At 40.7% G+C, this 25,425-nt stretch overlaps 2 protein-coding genes across 4 annotated transcripts in view; one reads left to right on the top strand and one right to left on the bottom strand.

Moving 5' to 3' along the window:
• LOC113990682 (acyl-coenzyme A synthetase ACSM3, mitochondrial-like) overlaps positions 1 to 25,425 on the bottom strand; it is an 86,464-nt gene that overhangs the window by 10,337 nt on the left and 50,702 nt on the right. For 2 of the 3 annotated variants that reach the window (XM_027726306.2, XM_027726307.2), the window contains exon 1: positions 3,731 to 3,796. The exons of the other annotated variant lie outside the window; for it this stretch is intronic. The gene's annotated coding sequence lies outside the window, so the exon portion shown is untranslated. Of the gene's footprint in view, positions 1 to 3,730; positions 3,797 to 25,425 lie in introns of those variants that run through there. 3 annotated transcript variants of the gene reach the window in all.
• PDILT (protein disulfide isomerase like, testis expressed) lies at positions 1,337 to 24,904 on the top strand. Its single transcript, XM_027726316.2, has 11 exons — positions 1,337 to 1,535; positions 8,717 to 8,923; positions 11,762 to 11,895; positions 14,072 to 14,209; positions 14,920 to 15,030; positions 15,841 to 15,999; positions 16,966 to 17,163; positions 18,174 to 18,294; positions 19,702 to 19,883; positions 23,586 to 23,675; positions 24,805 to 24,904. The coding sequence occupies exons 1-11, from the start codon at positions 1,337 to 1,339 to the stop codon at positions 24,871 to 24,873; spliced, it is 1,608 nt and encodes a 535-aa protein (XP_027582117.1). The 3' UTR covers positions 24,874 to 24,904.

Here is a 25,425-nt window from a genome sequence, read left to right as displayed (position 1 = left end):
TTATCTTGCAAGCAGCCTGAATACACAGCTCCCTCTGATTTCATTAGGCACCCTGTACAAGTACAAATAGAGCACATCTTAAGGTGCATTACAACCCAAACCCTTTGAGACTTAGGAAAGAGTTCTCTTGAAACCCAGCCCCACTCACACCAGGCGCAAAAACAACCTGAACTAAAGCAATGTGTCACACAAGATCCTTCACCCTCCAGAAAATGGAGGCTACCATGAACACTCCTTCCTTTTAGTAGTACCCTCCTGGATAAAAAGTCTGCTAAGGGCATGAGGAGTAGAGCAGCACTTACTGCTCCTTGAGAAGGAAGAGTCATTATTGGAGGAATTCCTTTAGCTCAGTTTGGTTCTACTAATCCAGACCCACCTGTCCCCAAGTCAGCTCCATCCTTTGTTCAACTGAAACAACCACTAGGATGCCTGATCCCCCATAGAGAGGCTGCAGCTCTGGGGGCACAGTTCACAAATTTCAGCACAGTTTAAGGGTCAAAAATGTTTCTGCTACAATTACAGATATTTACAGAAATAATAATTTCTTAGTAACTCGTACCTTCTCAATATTTTTGTAAGATATTTTTTAAAATGTTCTGAGAAGACAAGCTAGAAAGGCCTCATAGTTCACAGGCATGGTTGATAGCTATCCAAAGATGAAATAGTACATTTAGTCCCTTTGGTTTATTGCACAGATATTATAGCTGCATGAAATTGTGCCACCACTGAAAACCAATGGTTTAACCCACGAAGTACTTTCTTACTTGAGCTACAACTTGGCACTTAAGTAGAGAAAGGAGCCTCAGAGACAAGACACTGAAGAGATGCAGATATTAAAATTACATATACAAAACAATGATAGTTTTTCCCTGACTTCAGCACACTCTCAGTCAGATCCACAATAAGTAGCTCCATAAGTGCAAGAGACAACCCTCAAATACTGTCCCAGGTACCTCACCTGCTGTTTTGTCTGCAGCCCTGCACCGGGTAACACTGACAACACCAGGGTGTCTAATTACAGAAGTGCACTGGCTGCAAGCATTTCCTCCTGTGCTCTCTCTCACCCTCTCCCCAGGGTTTTGTTACAGAAACACTAAACCCAACTTTCCCACGGATACTTTTTCCCCCCAAACATTGCTCAAGATCGAGAAGTAGGTAACTGTCTTAACCTTGTTGTGGAAAGGGGCAGTTGGCTCCACTGGTGGTAGACTCCTCTATCAACCTTATCAACCTCTTGGTTTGGCTGATACAGCCACAGCCACATGAGCAGCAAAACCTGCTGCTTAGTGCTCCTTTGTTTCTTTCTTTCTCAGTATCTGGATAAAGGCAGGACACGATGAAGACACATCTGCTTTTCCCTCTCCTATTGCTATTTCTTACAGGCTTCCTGGCAGCAGACTCCATAAGCCCAAATGAAGCAAAGCTAAAGAAAGACAAGCTCCCCAAAATAAAAAAGGAGAACAATGTCCTTTTGCTGAAAAAGAGCAACTTTGACAGAGCATTGAAGGAAACCAAGTACCTCCTGGTGAAGTTCTGTGAGTATCAATTTGCACTGTCTCTTACCCTGGTGGCTCTGCAGAGCATGACTGATGCTGGGGCACTCAAGTACTCTTGTTTTACCATTGCTTTGTCCCCCAGAAGTCCTTGTTTGTTTTGTTTTTCTCCATGTATCTATTTCTGATCATAACTGCAGTAATTTAATCCTTTTGGGGTGGTTAAATACCAGTCTGCTACATAAGACAGTGCTGAGTTTGCATTCTTCACTTCCACTGCCTAATTTTGCAAGTATGTGTCTCACAGCACATGGTGAAACATTAGGAAAAAAAATAAAACCAAACAAAAAATAATCAGCAACGCTTTTCTCCCTCTTACATTTTCATCAGCACTTTGAATGAGGTTTTTTTGGATGGCAACTCCTCTGGGAGTGCTTGGGCTTCAAGGAACATCCTTTTACAGCATTTTGGTGTTTGTAATATGGCCTATTTCCCTGAAATTAGCACTTGATCAGGTGGAAGTAGGTTTGTGATCCTTCTATTAGGTTCATGTTCATTCCTCACAGGGAGAAAAGTAGTGGGGGCTTTTGAGTAACTAACTTTGTTATAGGGTCTGGCCATCAGGTACATCACAAAAGCAAAAGCCAAAAGGTGTATTCTGGATGTAGTCTAGGTCAGTCTGAAATGAAAACACTTGTATTTTTCCAAAAACAAAACCTAAAATACACTGAAACTAAACATATATTTGGATCATACCAAAGATTCACTAATCCTAAAACAGTGTTATAAAACTTTAAATATTTTTAAGCTTTCAGAATAATCACATTAGAAAATTACTTAAAACATAATGTTTAAAACTTTTAAACACTCTTGAAAGTGTTGAAATTTAGGAAGATTTTATTTACTAATTATGGATGTTCTAAAGCTATTTGCCAAATTCACGCTACAGTTGTGAACTGTTTTATCTCTCTGAAGATGCATCATTTTGGTGAAAAAATAATTTATCAGAAAAACCTTAGTAATTCTCTAATCTTAGCTTGGTAAGAGCCGATTTTATGTACAGAATCTAAATGTCCAGGTCAGAGAAGAGTCTGTAGCCAAACCTTCTTAGTACTGGCACAGATTATCAACAAGGAGATATTGCAACACACTTCAGGATTGCAACCTAATACGAATGGAAAGCAGACATGTGAAGAGACTCATAGAGGGACAGAAGCTGAAGAAAGAATTGTTCTGAATACAGTAGCCCAGGACTTGGGCACTAAAGGATGGGGAGATCCAAATCAGGCTTTCTTCTCCCTACTTCAGAGGTCTTGGACCTCTCCAATATCCCATCACTCTCACGACTGGCTTCTTCAGAAGGGAAGGACAAACACATTCCCCATTCCATTCCCCACTGCATCTTCCAAAAAACATCAGAGGTGAAACGCTGCTCCACAACCACACCTTGCTCCAGTGATCCTCATGCCTTTCTGGTTTGGACTAAAAGCCAAGATATCTGAAGGGCTTATCGAAAACTCATGAATTGCCTTTCCCCCACAAAACATAAAGGCATCTGCAATCCCTGTAAAGAATTATGAAATCAGTCACGAGAGTGATGAGCTCCACAGCCCAGATACATTACCTGGAAATCACTGGCCTCATCCTCTCTGGCTCCCTTTGGAGACATGCCAGTAAACAGCCTCTGGGGAGTGAAAAACTCTCCTGCAGTGAGGCAATGCCCCAGGATGTTGGAAACCTGACTCCACAGCACTGAACAAGATGATTCATTTGCTGTAATAATTTCATTGCCACAACACAAAGAGACTAAAGATGAGACACACATGTGCACCTGCACAGAGAAGCCATAAAGCCCTAATATTTTATGTCCTATTCCCTAAAACAGGCTATCTGAATAAACAATCTGTGTGAACTATTCAGGAAACTTAGATAATGTGAGAAAAGGCAATATTGCCCAGATCACACAGGAAATCTGTGGGGCTGTCAGGAACTAGCTTCAGAAATCCAGAATGAATGCAAGACCTGAGATCTTTCTTTTCTTGACTCACTCTCAATCACAGAGACAGTCAGAGAATGGGAAGGAATCCCAGGCTTCCCAGAAGGTGGGATTTTTTCTAGTGCTGTTCCAACACAGGGAAAAGTTTGAGCTCCAAACTTTGGTTCAACACTCTCTCTTAGACCTGTCGATTATGAGAAAACCCCAATGCTTTCCCTGTGGCATAAGATTATTTACTTACCAGTCCCACAATATTTATCAGGTGAGGCCTGTTTTGATGTCTTCTGCCCAGCGACCCCCAAATCCTCCTAAAGCCCGTCAGTTCTACCCTCACAGCGTCCCAGGTCTGCCTTCCTTCAGGCAAGATTTACTATAAATACACTCTGACTTTGTGCCAAGCAGTGTACGGGTACCCTCTGGAGCTGGGCAAAGTGCACAGGGCATGTACCCAGCGTGAACACCAAGTATTGATCCAGAAACCCAGCACTCTTCTGCCCTCATCCCAGCTGTGCTGTGGAACAAGACATGTCTGAAAACCATACAAGCATCACACAGGAATGTGCAAGCCCTGCTGCCTGCCCAGCTGAGTTATGTGCCCTGCCTGTGCCAGGAGCACGTAATCTCAGTGCTCAGTTGAAAGTGGTTCTTCTGCTGTGGCATCTCCTAATCCACGTTAAACTGACCCAAATTTCATACAAATGCCTTTTGGCACAGGGAGTACAGGGCACTTGTCACCAGCAGAAGGTAGATCAGTGATGCCTCCATGGGAGAATTTCACTGTTTACATTATACATTGGCTAAATAGGAGTCCCTGTGTTGGCTTTTACTGCAGAAACAAACAAACACAAAAAAGATCCCAAGCACTGTAACAAATAGGCTTATCAGAGGGAGAATAAACTTTACACACTCATAAACACAAACGCTAGAAGCACTGCTTTCAGAGCACATGTTAACACCACTTCCTCCCACCTATCAGAAGAATTCAGGAAAAGGCACAGCTCCCACTGAATGCTTGATTCCACAGATCTCTGAGAATGCCTGCTCCTGTCCTTTCCAGTGAAAAATTGTCAGTTCCTGGATAAACATGTGGTTAACCTAAGGACAAGCACACAAATGGTGCAGACCTCATCCAGCTGCTTTGTGTACTAAGCCCACTCTCATTTATGAAAAAGTGATGTTTACCTTTTCTAACAGAACAGTTGTACATCCAGTGAGGCACCGGGTCACCCATAGGATTCCTGCAACCTATGACTGACCATTATGCTGAGATAATGACATTTAATAGGCAAGATAAGGGTTACTCTTAAAGATAAATATCTCCTTTTAAAGACAAAAAGGCTGAAGGTGATGTTATTTAAAAAAAGCACCAAGAAATTGCTGCCTGTGTATGTATATACTAGTTCATAAAAAGGGAGATTTCTAGAAGGCAGGGTGGGGCATGACTGATCTTAAATCAATTATACAGCTCAGATGATCATCTCACTTATAAAGCCAATATACAAAGCATACTCACTCCTGTGATGATATGAAATGACTTCAGCATTCAGGTGTGGTCTTCTCACCACAGGAGGTGAATGCAAACACTTCAAACCCACACAGAATAGTTATTTCTTACAACTAAGCTTCCCACAGGAACATAGTGCAGTGTGAAAGACAGTGGAATGTGGATACCTCATTCCACTTCATGCCTCATTCTGACTTCCTCAGAAATCTGTGTCAGTCTTTAAGGAGTAAATCTTCTGAAAAGAATCACTTTAATTGTTTGCAAACTATGCATATAAAAATGCCCAGGACAGTGGAAACACACGTGTGGACAGGTAAAAGAGTCACTAGATGATGTTCTAGTTGCCTGCTGCAAACTTACTGACTACCATGGGTTCCTCATGTAGGTGTCCTCCTTTGAATAAGGATCCAAACTTAAAATAATCCTTGATGTTTGCATAGCAAAAGATCTCAAATGAACTGCAAACATCAGTTAAAAAGTAGAGGTCAGCACAGACCATGGCTTTATCTAACTGTAGAACAAAATGGGAGAATTCAAGGTCATACAAGAAAGTTTGCAACTGCAGCAAGATTAACACCCTTCCACTCTGATCTGTTAAACATGCATCTATTCTTCATCTCAAGAGTCTTCTACAGAGAAAATTATATATCTGTAACACAACAGTAAAAAGCAGCCTACAGGGAAGACGAAAAATGGGACTGCTAAAATGATTTTGTGACCATGTCAGAAGCTAACAGGTAGGAAATCAGTATCCAGCATGACAACAGGCACAATCACAATGACTGCAGCAACCCCTAAACCATGAAAACAGACAGCAGATTAAGATTGGAGGCCATCAGCAATTAGCTAAAGGAAAAGGAACTCATCGTGCTTCCATGTATACTGACTTCAAGAATGCTTTATGGTCATTAAACACATCCATGTATCAGCAAAAATTTCAATCCACAGTTCAATATATTTTAGCTCAGTAAACTGCACTATGAAAAAAAACCAGCAGCTTACTCAGGTTATTGATGTACTCAAGAGGAAGAGTCTCTCAAAATACAAGGTTTCTGGTTCTCTTACCACTTTTAATTTTCCAACCCTTAATTTATCCTTGTTTTTATTTACAACACAGCTAAAACTACAGATAATGAAGACACTCTCCCACTGTGATACAATGCTGTTCCTGAGCTGATGGCCTTTGAAGGGCCTCTACCTTCTGGCAGCTGTGGCACAGCACCCTGGTTTACACGGGTGTCCTACCACCCACGAATGCCTTCCCCGGTGACCTTGTCACCAACTCTGTTGCCTCTCATCTGTGTCTGTTCTTGTACTCTGCTGATGTTCAGCTCTCCTTAAGTTTGCAGCCTGTGATGCCACGTTAACCTCAGCAGCTGCTTCCTCATCCCAATGCCTGACGTGATCGGTGTCAGTAAAAATCTAAACCAGAGGAAGCGAAACAAAACTCAAGAAAAGGCTCCAAAGAAAAGGAGTGATGATTTGCTGCAACACTCAAGCGACTTGAAAAATAAAGCACCTGGGAGGCAAACAGAGAATGAGTGGAATGAAAAGGAATTGATGGAAAGCTGAAGAGGAGTTTAATCACTCAGGAAAGCAGGGGAAAGGTGCACGATGGATGTTTCCACGTGGTTTCTGGGTAGCCAAGGAAACAGTTTTTATCTGTCTGATGAAGAAGCCTGTTCACTCACTGAACTTCTGTCTCGCAGTTTTCAGGTTAATGGTACTTGAATTTCTCCTGGTCTCTGACTGCAGTGATTACTTTTTACATGATGGAGTCATGCACTTTTCCCAGCTCCAGCCTAGAGCTGCTAACTCTACCAACTCTCATTATCTAAACATGCTACTTGCATTACTAGTTACCTTCAACTCTGACTACTCAAGTCATTCAATGATAGGAGATCATTCTTAAAATATCTGTTTGGAACTGAAATATTTCAGAGAAAAATGGATCTGAAAACCCCCCTGACAATTTACATCAATGTCTCACGTGCATAAAGCTTAATATTTCCTGTATATTTGTGAAGCTTCAGCTTCTGTGTCTGGACCTCAACAACAATTTCTTCTACCCCTTCTCATTTCACTGTGCAAAAAGCACTTAAGTTTCCAAGTTCCCATCTGTGGTAAAAGAAGCTGTGCAACATTAGGCTATTAGGAAAAAATCGCTATACTGAAATTGCCTCTGGTGTAAAACATTGGCTTGGAATTAGCTAGAAGGTGCTGGATCCTGACTTTCTCTGTGGTTTCCTGATCCTAATTCCAGCTGTACTCTGTCCAGACCCGGACACCCTTCCTCCTGGAAAGCCCAGTAGGTGTTCTGGGCTAGCCCTACCACCTGCAATCACTGTTTATCAGCACATTTAAACTCCATAGCAAAATGTCCCAGGACATAGCGCATTACAATCTTTTTGGGGAAAAGGTTCATAAGACCATTTTTATAAATTGGAAAAAGGAAGTTAAGGTTAGGATGAAATTTCTTTGACAAATCATAAATTTATTTGATGAAACAATAATTTTACAGGCAATTAGAACATAGTTTGTTTTGGACTGTTGTCTTAAGGCTCATTTACTTTAGAGAAGCACCTTCTTTTCATCACCACAGTGTCTGAGTGTCCCCCGAACAGACATTAAGTTTTGTCCTACTAACAAGCTTTGGCATGTGAGCAGCTGTTCCAGTCCATTTACTTTTTGGTTATAACTACACTGGGCAATGTTTTCAACAGGTAGTCTGTAGGGAAGTGCATCTGTAGTTTTGTGAAAGAATAAAAGATGCTTTGTTAGATTTATGCTTTTGTGCATCTGTGTGTGCGTTTGTGCAAGTATGTGTCTGATCGTGTGTGTACACAAACACACTCATATAGGCACAAAAGAGTAAACACAAATGTACGAAATCAAGATTAACTGGATGTTTTTCATCTGTTCGCAAAGCACACTGAAGAAGCTAAACATTTGCTGTGCAGAATCTAAAGAAAAAAGTTTTGCTCTTTATAATAAAAAAATTTTAACAAGACGGGGTATCTCAATTTTAATAAAAATTATTTTTTTTTTCAACTGAAGTTGCAAAACTGTAAAGCTTCAGGCCTTCACCTCTTACTTAACTTTAAATACAGATATGTGACTTGTTTCCTTCTCTTCCCCTTTTTTCATATTTATATAACTTACAGCTCCAGATCCCAGACCAGGATGGCCCTTCTCCTTCCCCCAAACACAGAGCTGCCACGTGAGCTAGAGAAGGACTGGCACACAGCACAGCAGGCAGAAATACATTGCCAGTCTCTAAAAGACTTTGTTCCTCTGTTTCTCTCCTCCTATCTTATCTGGAAAACTAATTTCTGCATTACAAAGGTTTGCCTCATGAAGTGCTTACAAAAATAGGATCTTATCAAAGAGTGTTAATGTGAGTGATATCTAACTCTATCTTTGACCTCCCTTTAACTCATACCCAGCACAGTCAGTCAAATTACTTCTTAATTCCTTGTCATATCTTCCCAACAGAAGACTACTGAAATGTTAGTAGTTGTTCACCACGGCTGGTCAAAGGACATGCAGAGTAGTGAACAACCAGCATTAATATAAAGAAGTAAATATAATCTCTGATTTATTTCTGAGTTGTATTTCTGCATTATTCAACTCCTCCAGCTACTACTTGACACAACAACCTCCACTAGAAAGCTTCACCCTGTGGCTTATGTAACCCACTTGCTTTTGATTGGCCTTTTCCAGATGTTTCTTTATCTCAGTCATCTCAGAATTTCTCTGAAGAATTTGCTGAGGCTGCACGACAACTTAAAAAAGAAGTTCCAAGAATCCAGTTTGGCAAAATTGATGTGACACACCAACCTGATTTGAGAAAAGAATTTAATATTCAAGCATTTCCTACTGTGAAACTTTTTGTGAATGGCAGCAGGGAAGATCCAATAGACTGCAAAGGTAAACTGTCTTATACACTGATAAGATAATGATATGTAATGACAGGATGTACCTCTCTATTATGCTGTTGAGAAGAAAAACATAGATGTTCAGATAAGAATACGGAAGGTAGCAAACTGGGTTTTACAATTACCTTTGTACCAGTACAAGAACTTGAATCTGAATTCATCTTCCAAGTGCATAAGTGACTATGCTTCTCTGTGTTATGTTCACACAGCCAAATTAATTGCTGCTGTTATTACACTGAACAGAGAATCACCTCAACAAGACAACTTACTCCCATATACTACAATAAACATTAATGAGCTATGCCAAACAAGAATTTGGTCCCAAACTGCTCCATTTACCCCTCTGGTCCACTACAATTCCCATGGGTAGTGTGCCTACAGGAGCAGGCTGGAGCAACACTGTGCATCTATCAATGAATTGTGAATTCACTAGGTTCCCTGATATACAGGTATGCTTCCTAAGCTAAGGAAAATAATTTTGCAATTTAGCCATCAGAGGGAGCTCATACGTGGCTCAGAAAAAACGTGGAATAACTTGAAGTCTTTTGGAGAAAGTTGTTAAGCAAAGACAAGGACAGACTTGAGCAATCCCAGCAATCCAGGCCTTATTAGAGATTTTTGTTCACTTACGGTATATGCAAGAAAGTTTGGGCTTTTTCCTAAAATGATGAACTTTTACAGAGATGATAAAAATTGCATGACTTGGGCAAGAATTTCTTAGTGTACTCTGAGCACATACAGGTGAATCACAAGTTTAATACAACTAACAAAAGAAAGGAACCTAAAGTTTGCCTCCTGAGTCTGTACACAACCAAGTGCTGAGATATCTTTAACTGCTGAGCCCCCTGTGGCTGCTGCTGAAAGCTGATCTTCAGTATTTTTAGTAACTTGCTCCTCCTTGCTATTGAATTTCTTACCAAGTTCCCACCACCTAGACTTGTGCAAACAGCAGCTTCTGCACAAATGCCACTGAAAGCGTGATGTGCCATACTGAACTTTTATTAGAGGTGTTGATATCTGAAAGCAAAAGCCCCTGCCTTCAGCCTCCGATTAAATCTATAGCATTGAGAAGAAAACCTCTTTTAAGCTGGTAAACCTGACACATTTTCTCATGTGAACCAGCGAGTACAGAGTATCTTAACAACGCACACGGAGCCACCGTTCAGCAGAGCTGCTCTTTCAGGCACACTTCCCAGCAAGATGCAAGAATTAGGAAATTGTCTTCTGCTCTGTGTTTTGTACACCAACTGTTCAGAGTACATGTGCCACCAGATAATGACTTAAATTACATTTTGTTAACTGGTGAATGCTTATGTGCAACAATGAGTAAAACCTCACCTACCATGTATGACTCTTAAACCACCAAGCATTGACAACTGGAAATGTGCAGTGACCACCCAGTGACTCCGCATGTAGAACTTTGTGCATGCTTCATACCACAAAAAACCCTGCAGAGTTTGCTTAAATCAATAAATTAATTCAAACCTTTTATGGAAGATGGAATTTTTGAATTGCTGCCCTGGCAATGGACAGAACATGAAAGCCAAATTCTAGGCTTTGTAAAATCGTCACTTACAACTGCCAGGCCAGAAACAAGCTACATAGGCTGTTTAAAGCAACCAAATAGAAAATTAACCACATGGAAAATATGCTAAGGGGCCGTAGCCCCTTAGCTGCAAAATCTCAATGCTGGGTTTAGACAGCAGAAGTCAAGCACTATATGACCACTAGATATTGCTCTGTGCTTTGCTCTGCAGCCTGTACACTCCAGAGCAGATGTCTGCCTGCTTAACCTTAAGAAAACTGTATTTTAAACCAGTTGCAGTATTGCCTGCTGTAAAATTGAGGACAGTAAAATGGTCTGACTCTATTTTGATCTTGTCATACTGCTAAGTCCAGTACCAGGACTTCCATCTTTGATAATCCACTTGTTCTGTACATCTTGACTCTAGCACTTCACAGCATACAGGCTTTTTCTTTCTCATGTATGATTTTCATTAACCCTTTGCTGGACTCTTGCTCTGGTCCAACAAGGCTGTCTGTCACAACAGACAGAGATAAAAGGGCTACTTTACAGCTGAGATTTTAATCACCTGAGCCTCAATCTGTTGCTTCAATTCCTCTGTAAAGATGATAGCTTGAAAACGTATTTTTTAAAGATACCCAAGATTCTAAAACTCCTGAAATCTTGAAGAGAATTTACCAAAGAAACAGACGAGATGGAACAATCCAGAATTAAAGAACAACTTCAACACTTGCTTTTTTTCTTGTGTCTAAACTGAAGTGATGCTACAGCTCCACAGAGGAATTTTAACATGTCTCTGTGCCTATCAGATCCCTCCTGCAGCACCAGAGGAACAGTTTTGACACCTAATTTAATTGAACAAACAGTTCAATAAAATCTGCAATTGGTTTGAAGTAATTTTGGATTAAGCCTCAGGTCGATAGTGCTTTGTAGCTTACTGTGATTTTGGGACATATGAAATCTTGCAGGACAGGTTTTCTACTTGTCTGAATTTCCTCATCTCTATTCTCCATATGTGATTAAGAATTTAACTGGATTTGCAACTATTTGCAGGGGTCCCAGAAAACACAGTACTGATCCACCATTGATCTTCCAGAGTCAGCAATAGTTTAAATGATGACTAGACCCTGGGGTTGAATTTAGATGTCCCAAGCCCACTCTGAATCAGCTTTGACCTCAGTCTTAAGGAGTCCAAGTCCATTTGTATTCAGTAACCCCCCATACCTACACTGTCTCTATCCTGATTGCACAGAAATTTCTGTTGTTCATTTTGGTGGTCATTTTAACTTTCTTTTCCTTCCACAGGAGTCAGACAAGCCTCAGCCTTTATTACATGGGTGAAAAGAAGAACAGGACCCAGCACTGTTTTAATCAACTCTACTGCTCAGGCTGAAGCCCTCATAAAAGCTGATGATTTGGCAGTGATCGGCTTCTTTAGGGTAATTCACTGGAAAGCTTAAAAGGCTGGTTTCTGTTCCAACTTTGGGATATCCTGCTTGCTCTCACCACCAAATCCCACACATCCAAAAGACCTAGAATTCACCTGAAAAACTCAGGCCCTCAGTTTTCTAGACATTTTAAAAAAAAATTAATTGTTTCTATCTACTCTTTCACACTTCTAGACAAGCATCCCAAGCAGAGATAAGAAAACCTCACACCACAACACATTTCCTTAATCAGTACCCAGGCACAGAGACCCTGAGAACAGATTCTGAGAGCATGATGCTATAGCAGTGTTTGCACAGCCCTGGCTGGTCACAGCAGTCTTTCCTGTATCCTCAGAGAAAGGGCTTCTGCCAAACCATCCCATATTTGGTGGGTGGTGGGAAGAGGGCAGAACTATTGAACTTCATTCTTTGGTTCACAGAGACTTAACCCACTGCTGGTGTGAGTTACACTGCTACTGGAGTCTGCAAATGCAAAAAGTTGTAATTGCTGCCCAGAGTTGCTACCTATCACTGCATTTCTGTTCAAACACGGTGTAAAATCATAGACATGATTAGTTAGAGGTTGTTCTGGTGAAGGAATGTTCCCTTACTGCTAAAGTCCATTAAAAAAAAAAAAGGCGGTAGATATTATCTAATATACCGAAATGCTTTTTCTTCATCTTTCCAGCTGATGATTTAAACAACTTCAGTGAAAATCAGGGGTCAGAGCACAGTTCTATGAATATCATGCTAACTGTGGTTTTCAGCTCCTGTCAGCTGCCAAATCTTCATGGATAGGAAGTCATAAACTACTACCACTGTACATAATCCAACACATGTAGTCCTTTCTCAAGCAAATTCTGCCAGTTCCCAGAGCAGAATAAGATTGTTAGAGTTTGGAGCTGAATGCTTGTGAACAATAGTCAATAGGCATGCTGTCAGAAGTCAGTAAAACAGGAATAGTTTTTTCCTGTTTTTTCAATTTTTAATATCTGAAACATTCAGTCAAGGATTTTCTCTATCTAAAGAGACTTTTATTCTGGTATCTCTCTGCCCAGTTGAAAGCACAGTGTCTGGACTCATACCTGAACTGATAATGTCCCAAATGTGCTGGCTATAGTAGATAGTCCAAGTTTAATGGATATGGAAAACAGGATTCATTAGCAAAATACCCCATAGTAAAAAAGCTGGTGAACACACCCAGCATAATAGGACAAACTGTGAAAGCGCTCAGAGTGCCCAGAATTTTTCTTTGCAGCAATCTGCTCACAGGCATTTAGGAAGGAAGGCAGTTTTTCTGTGCTGGGCCAGATTGAGAAGCCCTTGCTATCACAGTGATGCCAGAGTCCCCTGAACCACACTGATGGCAGATATTGCCTGCAGATGTGTTTGACAGGACACTGATTTCACTCGGGGGCTGAAATGACAATCGATGAGCATGAGCTAGGGCATGTCAGAATTCTAGTGGGTGGAAGCCAACAAAATAGTGTTCAAGCAAATAAAGAGCTGTATTTGGCCTTCTATTAGTCACAGATTGCTCACAATTGTGAGTGCCAGGATGTGTTGGAAGGTCTCAGCATATAAATTACTATTCATCTAGCATGAAATAATTGTCTGATTAAATCAAATCTGGAAGTGCTGCTGCCTTTCATCATGCTTATTTACTATTAGTTTGAGGGTGGACAGCACAGTGACTATTTGACAGATGTAGAAGTCAAGGTCCTTGCCTTGAAGAGCACTCAGTCAAAGCCCCAAACACATCAGTCAGGTCCTCTTGCAAGCAGAGAGCCCTCCTCTCTAATCTATCACATCCTGCTGGCTGTGCAGGCACTGTGGAAGGGGAGCAGCTGGTGGCTCCATCCCTCCCCACTGGCAGAAGGGGAGTGCAGGGCAGGTGAGATTAGGGCAGGAAGGACATAGGGGACCACACACCATCCCTACTCACCCATGTCAGCCAACACTAGCTGGAAAGGTGAACACACTGGCCCTGTCACAGCATTTCTATGATCTCCCCTGTGGTGAAGAACTCCCCTTGGAGCTAATCATGGCAAACTATACCCACTTCACAATTATACTCTCCTCTCTACATCACAAGCCTTTAGGGGCCTGTCTCTCCTGCAGCTCTCACTCCCATGTGTCTTGGCAGGATGCAGGACACAGTCTTAATAAATACTCTTTCTTGGACTAGGAACTTCACAATGACAGTGTGGAAGTTTTCTGTGAGGTGGCAAGAGATGTGCCAGAGATGCCTTTTGGGATGACAGCCAGTGAGGACGTCTGTGCTGACTACAGCATCCAGAAGAACACTCTTGTTGTGTTTAAGAAGGTAGGAGTACAAAAGCCTAGCTGTGCTGTGGCAGTTTTGGGCTATGGAAAGGCAGTTCGGGAGTTTTTCAAGTTAAATAATTTCCTAGTTGAAATTCAAACAGCTTAACACAAAAAATAATGCATTTACAGACAGGAGAGACAAGTGGGTGGCAAAATGAGCAACCTTTGGACAACTGATATTTTCAATCTGGCTGCCTATATTCAGGCTTCTAATTTATGCTTAAGGATCTGGATGTAACAGCTTTACTTGCCAACCTGCATTTTAATCAACATGTGCTGCCAGGTTCAGTGAGATTTGCAGACATTCACCTCTTTTCCTATCTGTTGTTTTTAACCAAGAATCTTCTTTTCTTTCAGTCCACAATATAAGAAGTGGCCAACAGTAAAAACAAACCTACACAGAGTAACACCACTATTTAGGCTAGGAAGTAGTCAGACCTAGAATTTCCTGAGAGTGTATGTCACAGATAGTGTGTATAGATGTAGAAAAGATTTTTCAGTATGTTAAGATTACTGAACAAATTAAAACTGTCAGCTGTACCTTGAATTTTAGCTATGATCTCATTCTGTAATCTAGCTGTGACATTTATTTCACAAGTTATGGAATTTCAGTTGTTAAGGATCATAAAACTCTTACTTTTAAAGACTGTCATTTTGCTGCTTTAGTTGATAAGGCCAACAACCTCACAAACTTCACTATTTGTCCAGGGAAAACCTGTGCATAATGAAGTGCTTGAAGATGGCAGGCAGAACAAACTGGGTCTAACAAGGCTAATCAAAACCTTCACTTTGGATTTGGTCACTGAGTATAATATTGAGGTATGTATTTCTCTGCATTAGCAAAAGCCACAGGAGAAAGACAGGAACCCATGCAGAAAGAGACCTAGGGAGCTCTTCTGCTCCTTAGTGACTGAGAATTTTGTTTGTTTGTTTGAAAAGGCCAGCCCTAAACACATCCAGAAACACCAGCAGAACCCAACAGACAGCTTTTGGTCTAACCCAGGCAAAATGATGCTCTCCTCTGGCAAGACATTGTTTCCTAGAGGAGAGGAGGAGTGGCTGGTTGAACAATGAACTCTGAGCATGCAAACACCAGGTGCTCTGGCCAAGACAAGGACAAAAGAAATCAGCAATAATTGTTGCTAGTGCAGGTAGGGAGGGAAAGACATGGAAATACCTGCTTTTCTGGGGGACACCCCATTTCCTCTGATCATGGGGTGGCATGAGAAAAAGGGCAGCTCTGTGCAGGGAAGGAGACATAAGCTGCTGATGCCACCTAGAAGTGAAGGATGTGCCCAGCCAGGTCTAGCTCCTGCAGCTGGGCCTCCCAGGGTAACACTGCCTTTTACTTTCAGCGTTCATTCTTCAGCGTGTGTTATACAGGAGGGCAGGCTAGAAGATCACAGTCCCTTCTGACTGTAAAAATCTATGAATAATTATGAGGTTTTCCCTGGAACAGAAAAACACCAATCAGCAGCTGCTGATTCTTCTCACTCTATCTTCTTTAAAACAATGAAAAAAATCCAACGGTTGTGGAAATGATTGGGAATTGAGTCTTAAAAAGTAAAATTTGCAATAACAGAACTGAGTGATACACTGAGCCTCTGATTCACTGTTCTGCTTACAAAGAGTGGAACAGATGTTGAGCCTTTTGTTTCCCAGACATCTGTGAAGATTTTTGATGTCCCTGTTGAAAATCACATCCTGCTGTTCACCCCAACGAACTCGGAGACGTTCAGTGCGATTTATGAAAACTACAAGTCTGCTGCTGCGGAATTTAGAGGACAGGTTTGTAATGCTGAATCCAGCTCTGCAAATATGAATGCCAAAAGATCATGGAAAAACACTCACCAACATTATTACTGGTAAAAGTACTGCTGTCAGCTCATCTTCTAAGTCTACCAAACCACTTAAAAACAGTTTCAGTAACTATTATTTGAATTTGTTAAGGACAAGCTGAAAAATAAACTTTACTAGGACATGATTCTTTAAAATATAAAGTTCACACAAAGGAAGACTAATTCCAGCTGCTCCCAATTAACCTGTTTCTGATTTTACAAATATGACTTTCCAGGAGCAGCTTCCAACCAAAGATAGTTTTAGCAAGGTTCTGGCAATTTCTGGCACTACCAGGAAATGCCATGAGGATCTCAGAGTATTGCCTGAACCAAGGGCTGGAACCAGCTACAAAATCTGAGGAATACTGTAAGGTATGTGCATAGCCTTGCTTGCAGCATGTGTTTGCATGTGTATGGACAGTTATAGGCAGTCATACTCACAAGAATTTCAGTTTTCCATTGTTAATCACTCTGGTGCTTTTCCTGCTCCAAGTACATGACACACTGAAGAATTGTACTAAGGTCATCTTGTACTAAAATATCACATATTGGTAAAGACATATGGTTACAGGTGTTTCAGCTCTTCTGTCCTGTTAAGATTTATGAGGAAGAGCAATAAGCACTCTGAGGAGTAATTTAGAAGTGTTGCTAAAAGACGTGATAGCAAACCACTGTGAAAGGCCAGAGGGAAAAACTCTATTACTTTTGGCTGCTTTAGCAGTTGTTGTCAACTAAGGATGAAGGTATGATAAAGTCCATAGAGTTGCTGGTTTCTGGTCTGAGACCAAAAATTGTTCTACACAATTCCTTGCATTTAAGGTTAGATCCTCCTGCACTGCCAAGCTCCATTTCTCTAAAATAGCTAATCCAAACCTGGAAGAATCAACCAGATGCATGACTCTCTCTTTACTATCAGATACTGTTTGTTTTGGTGGATACTAATGAAGGAAGGAATGGACGAATTTTTGAGTATTTTCGCATCAGGGACATTGATGTTCCTGCCGTGAGAATCCTGAATCTGACAAGTGATGCAAAGTACAAAATGCCTGCAGACGAGGTGACTGTGGAGAACCTTAGAGAATTTTGCCAGAGCTACCTCAATGGAAAAGCAAAGGTATGTCCATTACTAATAAGACACCTCTCTACTACGCCAGCTAAAACACTAACAAATTTGCAAGGCACCCCTTTTTAAGTTAGAACAGTGTCCTGTTCTGATCATCAGTCTGTTAATCTACTGTCACCCTAATGCATTCATCTACAGTTGTTGACAGAGCATTCCTCTGTATTTAACAACTGAGGTGGACTACAAAGTTTTCCAGTCCTTCAATGTAAAAACTGGATGGAATAATTTCTGACTCAATAATTTAGTTGATGTCAACTGTTGCATTTTAGTGGTTTAAAAACTTCTGATGTCTCAATCTTCCCAATACTATAACAGAGATATTTCATTCCCTTAGTTGGGATAGATGCAAACAATGATTGTGACAAATGTTGAGGTTACAGAAAAGTCCAGTAAACAGAGAATTGACAGTTTCAGAGTGGAGTAGGATTTGGTATTTGTTTTAAGCTAGTTTAGCAGAGTGAACTTTCCCAGGGGGATCATTCCCAATGGTAAATACAGCGTTTGTTGTCATAATGAGGCATCATCACACTCATGTCAAAAATACATTAAAATGTTTTGCTTATTCAGTGCTCTTCAGGCTCATTTACAGGGAGAAAAGATGGTCAGTCTGACAGCAGGCAGAATTTAAGAAATTTGAGTAGTAGATCCTGATTTCAGTGTTGGAGGGGGGCAGAAAGACAGAAGAGACAGAATGTCACCTTATCCCCATCAAGATCCTCTTGAGTGGCACAGTCCCACCAGGGACTCTACTATAGTAGAGTCTGTATTCAAGAGAGGGATGATTAATTCTGACTAATAACTATGTGAGACCCCAGCTCCCGCTGAAGGGAGAGGAGGTAGTACCACGTGGAGGCTGGCTGGGATATAAAGATATAAAATAATTATCACGTAGTAACAGTGCACATGAGGTAATGTTCCACCATTCTCACATTAACTTGAGCTGGAGTACAGTTTTTCAATGGTCCCTGCATTTTCACAGCAATGTTTCTGTTTCTGCTTAGGTACATCTCTCTAGTGAAGAAATTCCAGAAGACTGGGACAAGATGCCTGTCAAAGTGCTTGTTGGGAAGAATTTCAACAGTATCGTCTTCAATAAGACCAGGACTGTGTTTGTTATGTTTTGTAAGTGTTATTGTTGAATTCAGATTTTAAGCTGCTTTAACATGATCAATTGGAAGGAAAAAATGAAAGCTCATGCTCATATACCAAGCTAACATGCTTATATACCAAACTAATTTTTGCACTTTAGAGAAGCTGAGCTCAATGAATCTTTGTTGCTTGTGGAAAGCACTGAAGAAAAATTTGTGTCATATCTATGGTAACGCTGTGATACCTTTGCTGACTTAGTGTTGCGTTGAGTAGTGCTGGATCCCTTCAGTAAATATTTGTCAGGGCCATATCAAATCTCAGTGTTGAAAGACAACATGACACTAGAGCATCATGTTGTACAATGGAACATTACAGCGTGTTGTACAGCATGAGTCAGGCTGTCTTCCAAGGGCAGAGGGAGAATTAAGTGAAATGGTCTGGTTATAATGCTCTAGGATTAAATCCCAGAGGAATTGTGGTTTAGCAAATCATAGCTCCTTTTATCCTCCTCTGTCTGCAAGGGAAGTGGCTTTCCTACATGACTCTTTCCAGCAAGAAGCCACTGCCCTACCCTTGTACCAGCCAGCACGGATTAGTTTGTGCCTTGGTTACTTCAGTAAAGCAAACATGCAGCATTAAGAGAAATAGAGATGACTAGCTGTACTGCCCCAAATTCCAGAGGCTCACGAAGGCAGTACATTCCTGCCACCCTCCTTGTTGGCTGCAGCCATTTCACTCACACAAGTAATTTTTACATTTCAGTGTCATGAACAAGCTGAATGATCTAAGCAGGAATTGAACCAAGTCCTCTGGAAATGAAAGGCTGGTAAATGGGAGGTACTCTACTCAGCAAAGTGCCCCAGAAATTTTAATTCTTTATAAACTGAGTATGAGCATTGTTCTCCTGACTGAAGGACTGCAACTGTGTTTTATGCTGTTTCAGGGGATTCTGGGTTTTCAGCAGTTTGCCTTTCTGCTAACCTGCATCACTGCAGTGCTCAGAGTCAAAACAGCACCATACCTCAAACTCCTCCTTTTAGTGTAAATACAGCCTGCTTTATGAACACAGTTAATTTTAGTCTTCAGGAAGTATTTTGTGCCTCAGACAAATATTTCATCATAGGAATGATGCAAGACTTACCTGGGTGGCATTGGTTACCTGGCACACTTCTCCAGCAAAGTTGTCCAGGTGTTGCATTTATAGTCATAAAAGGCTAAAGAGAGCCAAAGCAGCGCTGCTATCAGAAATGCATTAGTGAATAACTAGTTATCACTACATGAAAACCTGAAAGTCATGAAGGGTGAATGGTTTCAAGCAGAGACTGACCACAACTGAAATCCCAAACCCTGTTAACTTGAAGAGCTAAATAGGTCCCAGTGATCGCACCAGCAGATGCTCTCCTGTCAGACTGTATCCTACCTTTGTTTTTTAATTTGCAGATGCCCCTTGGTCCCATGACTGCAGAAAACTGCTGCCAATCTGGGATAAGCTAGGAGAGCAGTACAACAGTCGTGAAGACGTAATCATTGCAAAGATAGATGTCACAGCAAACGACATCCTGTCCGTTGGATTAGCTCGATATCCATTCTTCACACTCTTCCCTGCTGGATCAGATTACCAGGTGAGAAGCTGTCACAGAAGAGTGTGGAGACACAGCTGCACACCAAGGGAGAGCGGGCATGTTTGCATGTGCACGTGTGTCACAGTGAGAAAGGACTCCTTTAAGTAAGAAACCTTTGGTCCTCATCTACTCAGCACTGGTTTTTGAGCAGAAGACATTGCTGTCAAAAACCTGAATTAGAGGAGAAAACCTTCTATTGTCTCCTTCTGTGTATGAGGCTGTGGCAAGAGCCCACGTATAATTTACTGACTTGGACTACAAGTCATTACAGCCTCACATTCTGCTGTTTAACAGCCTCCAATCTTCCTGTTGGGTTCTAGCAACAATCTGAGTGAATTTACAGATACCTCCTGATGACTGCAGTGCCTTTTTACTTCAAACCATGACAGGAGATTTACTGTCACAGAACTACCTATGCTAGTTGTTTCCAGAGTAGGTATGACCATAGTCTCTAAAATGCTGGTACTGCTCTTGTTATAGCCTCTACATTTTCACAAAACTCAAGTCTCAAAACTTTCTTCTATACACTCATGCCAGTAATTTTACACAGCCTCAACTGGGAATAAATATTTGTTGTCAAGACCAATGATTTTTGCACTATGCAAATATGAATCAGCTATGTTACAAAATAATCAGAAAATGATGCTAAAAGAGATGGCAAGGAAAAATACTAAATAGCTTCATTTTCCATCTATGTAGATTATCTAATTAAAAAGAAAATATTTCTGAAGAAAAAAATCAAGATACTGCTATAATTAAGATATTACTAAGCTATTCATTTTTCTTCTTAGTACTAAACTTAAATTAAATTCTCAGACATTGGCCCATGTCCTCATTTAATCTTTGAAGGAGAGATTTTCCTCTCAGATGTGCACGCACATCTTCTAATGAATTGAACTGCAGTCCTGCACACTCACACCGGGTTTAGTCTTCATGCAGAAAAGCAGAAACCCATTAAATGCTCATAAGAAATGTCAGTTTGCAAAAAAACCCAAAACAAACACACAAAAAACCAATAAAGACTTCCATTAACTATTAAGAGACTGCTTCATACTTAAAAATACCCTGAAATGAAAGAGTATTTGAAATCTCAATTTCATCCTTGTGCACCATGTTTTTACACTAGTTCCCTCAAATACAGAGATTTTTGACTTGTACTTGACCAGCAATGCAGGTGTCCTGTACATGTCTGCAGTCTTGTGTTCTGCCCTTCTTTCTTATGGCACAGTTGGCCACAGACATCTTTTCTCACTACAGATGACCATAAATGGTCTGAGACACAACTGAGCTGATAATACACAGTCACTTCGACATATTTATTTCCTGCCCAGCCAGCATTTACACTAGGAATTCTTCCACATATCCTTCTCTAGAAGTTAATGAAAATCAAAGCCCAGGATACAAATGTCAAGGCTCTGAGTATCTCCCCCATTTTTCACCGTATAGGCACTGCCCCAAAATTACAAACCCTACTCCCTTATTCTGGCCAAGAAAAGAGCAATAGAAGGGGTTTGGAGTTGAAGAGAAACTGGTATGTTCAGAATGAAGAATAAGAGGAACAGGAAATATATGGAGTCCAACAATAACACAGTGTCTCTTCTAGCCTTCAGTATCTTGTTAGATTTAGAAACACAAACACGTGAGCTTTCCAATGATCTCTACTGATCCTTGCCATTGTTTAAGGACTAAGAATGAATTGAACACTAGCACAGAAGTAGGATCTCTAAAGATGAAATAACTATGAAAAGACTGTAGAAAGCACACCAAAATGCATGTAAAGAAGTCTAAACCTGCTTCTGATAAAGCAAGGGAAATGTGGCTAACATAACACAAACCAAAGCTGTTTCCTAGAACTCAGTTATTGCATTCACCACAGACACCCTCACACCTCGTTAAAGGCACAGCCATAGGCAGAACACATTGTTGTGCAGTCCCTTCCAAGCACTCTCACCTGATGAGATCAGATCAGATACCCCCCTCCGCCAAACAGAAGTATCTGCCAGGTCTGCAGGTTATCAACTGCTTTCTTTCCATGGACTGCCACTCCTTTGTTTAAGAACAGATTTAGCTTTTCATGGAGTTAAAGACAAGTCACTCTCTTCCTTTCAGTGTATGCAAAACCCAATGAGTGACAATATTTTTAAATCAGGAACCACTTCAACTTAACTGGAGTTAAATAGAGCTGGATGAGCCTAGAGACCTAGATCTACAGCTAGGTGTTTAAGCATGTGTCCAGTTTTCCAAAGCACCAACTAAGTTTCCAAGGAACAGTTATAGCCAGAGCTGAAGGAATTACAATTAATCTGATGACTTATATTGAGGAGGGAGGTGACCAGGCATCATCTGAGCTCCATCTGTGAAGCTGATGAACAACTCATCCACTGCATTATCCACTCCAAATTTAAGAGAAAAATATGCAGCCTTTCAGATCGATTTAAGATGATTCTATTTGTTTCCATGGGTTAAGTGAGAAAAATAACATTTATATACTCTTATCCCCTGATTACTCTAATGAGAAGTGTTGACACCTATCCTCAGTAACCAGTGCAGGAATCAGTTTCTTCTCTGGATTTACAAGTCTTCAGGCCCTGAGAAGTTGTTGTTCCAGCCATCATCAGAGTCAATAAAAATCAAGACTCATCTGAGAATATTAATTGCCTCTGGAGAAATAAAGTAATTTTTCTCAACTGAAGCTTGCAAACATATAAAAGTAGTTTAAAAGCTGACACACTTTTTATTACAAGAGAATACCTTACTGATTTGGAATAAAAAACTTTTAGTATACTAGAAGTGTACACTTCTAGTGAATTCACCAAAGACTGGGGGTGTTTTGTTTACAGACCTTTGAACTCAAGTAAGGTAAAAACGTGACTAGTGTAAAGTAACACAAGATTATTGGTCTCAGTGGGAGTAAGTGAGCTTAACCCACAGGATAATAGGCATCTAAATAATAGGCCTATTTCTAAATACACTCAGGTAACAGCAGACAATTCCCAATGTCACGTACATGAGCTTTTACAACTTTTTGTTAGAAGACTTGTGCAAAACCCTTTTATACTTCCAGAGAGCAAAGGTTTGGTGGGGCGGCATCTTTAAAACACAACACAGTGCCTAGACCCACTCAGAGAATTTTAAAGCTCTAAACTGAAACTTCTTCTTTCATTAAACCTCCTCAGGAGAAAGTCCTCAGTAAATCCCCAACTCAAGGTGAAGGATAAGAAAATTGATGTCACTGCTCATTTCATCCTGTTCTTTCAAGCTGTGCAACACTTGGTACTTTTGGACTGTGTATTTCAAAACTATTTCAGAATTTGAATTTCCATCAAAATCTTTAGAAAACTTTGAATATCATGGCTGGACACTGAAAAGAATCCTCTTCAAAATATCTTGCCAATATTTATTGTTAAGCACAAAGAACCCCACTGATGTCAGCAGCTGGCAGAATCCCAACTGAAACTATACAATAATAGTTATATTTTTTATACAAATCCTTTTCTTCTCAGGGATGTAATCTACTTCTTCTCTACACTTGAGTTTCAGATGACGTTGGAACCTGCTGCGCCTCTGCCCCCGCTTTCTAAACTGAGCACAAAAGTCTAGAATTTGGTCAGTCTAAAGAACTGAAATGCTCCAGCTGATTTTGCTGTTATTTATGGAATTTTATGTACAGAGTTAAATACTTAACCTTAAAATTCTTTTCAGGAGGTGGCCTATGCTGGGGACTATACACTGGAGGCATTTTCTGAATTCTTAGAAGAACAAAGCAAGACAAAAGGAGAACCAGGAGAGAAGGTAGGCATTTGACCCAGACACTGATCTGCTGTGTGATCCAAGGCACGTTCACACCTTGTGTGGGCATACCTGAGCTGGCCATAGCACAGCCACACTCCTGGGCCACTGTCATGTCAACGCTTAGGTGGTTCTTACCAGCTCGTAGCTGGTTTCAAGCTGACTAGCTTGGCATGACCACACCAGTTGCAGTCATACACACAGCCTGGCGGGCACACACCCCCTCACATCCTTGTTTCCATCACACAGAAACCTTTTCTCCCACTGCTCCTGTTATCGCTGAGTCACTACATCAACAGTCTGGCAGTAAGTACTGCATGGCAGAAAGGAGCCTGTACCCTGAGAGGTGTAAGAAACACTTGGTCACGATTTTAGCTGGAAAAAAAACCCCTAGCTAAGTAAGATTCAGCTGCAGCTGGAGTGGTTCAAATATCCATTGCCCACCTCATTCTGTTACATTCATTGCAGCTTCTCTTCATGAAACAAGGACTAACTGAGAGCAGATGATGTCTGGTTATGATAATCTGGTTATGATAATTGTCTGGTTCCTTGACCCTTTCTTCTCCACTGTAAATCAGACCAGATAAGTGCTTGCTGTCCCAGATCAGCCTGTTATTTAATCACAGGTACTCCACTGCAAAAAGACACACTTTAAGTGAGTGATGAGAACAATCTCCACACAGACAGCTACAGGCAACAGAAAAAACCTGACATGTAGATGGAGACACTGTCCACCCACTATAAGAACCCTGGGCCTATTCTACCCAGACATGAAGTGGATCCACAGGATGCCAATATTATGAATGCTCTTTTCAACTAGTAGGGAAGCTGTCTGTGGCTGAAGAAATAGTTTTAAGTTTTCAGACTTATCTCCACCAGAGGCTTTGGTTTGCTCATGCATTCACTGCTCGAATATAAACCAGTGAAAAGGTCTGAAAACCTGAAAAGCACATTTTAGCAACAGCTGCTCTACTTCTGACCTCATTAATAAGACCTCAAGCTGCTTGCTTGAAAAGATGAAAACCTGTGCTTCAACCAATCTTAAAAATTTTTTGAAGAGAATTACTAGAGCAATTGTCTTTGTGAATATTAGTAATAAGCAGCTTTTCTCTTGCATTTCATTTTTTAAAAGGATCCTTTGGGAGGAATCAAAGAGGATCGCAGCCAAAAAGAGACTGTAATAACAGAGAAAGAACTTTAGTAGTACAGAGAAAGAGAAAAATTCTGAGGATTGTGGGGAATCATTCCTGGAAGGAGCTCACTGGAAGAATGAATCATCTCAAGTGAACACAGAGCTGAATTAAAAAATAAAAATAAAGAATTCGGTATCAATGGCTCATTATGTGTGACTTCTCTTCTGAATCTGATTTAACTCCTAGTTTTACAGGGATTGGTTGTCATGGGTTCTTAAAATAAATGCCTTTATTATCAGTAAAACTGCCCTCATTTAGAAAGGTATATGTGCCACGGAAAACAGATCAAGATATAAAACTATTCTTTCTGAACAAGATCTGCAACAGGATGACAACCAATTTCTCTCCGATTTACCCTAAGACAGCCCTTTTGTTTTCAAGAGGGATTAACTGCTCCCACAAGGATGGGTCTAACACTGCAAAGAGCATTTTTACAGTGATCTTCAAAAGAAGTAATTGAACCTAGGGGCTGTGCCCAAAGGGGCAGCAAGGCACAGGTCATGATTTTTTAATATCAAGCAGTAAAAAATGCAGAAATATATGAGATATAATTTAATTCC

The sequence above is a fragment of the Pipra filicauda genome, unplaced genomic scaffold (genome assembly GCF_003945595.2).
Source record: "Pipra filicauda isolate LSUMZ 115617 unplaced genomic scaffold, ASM394559v2 scaffold127_size2900866_pilon, whole genome shotgun sequence".
In the NCBI taxonomy this organism is placed as follows: domain Eukaryota; kingdom Metazoa; phylum Chordata; class Aves; order Passeriformes; family Pipridae; genus Pipra; species Pipra filicauda.
Note: the sequence above shows the minus strand (reverse complement) of the source record. Positions and strands in the feature narration are given on the sequence as shown.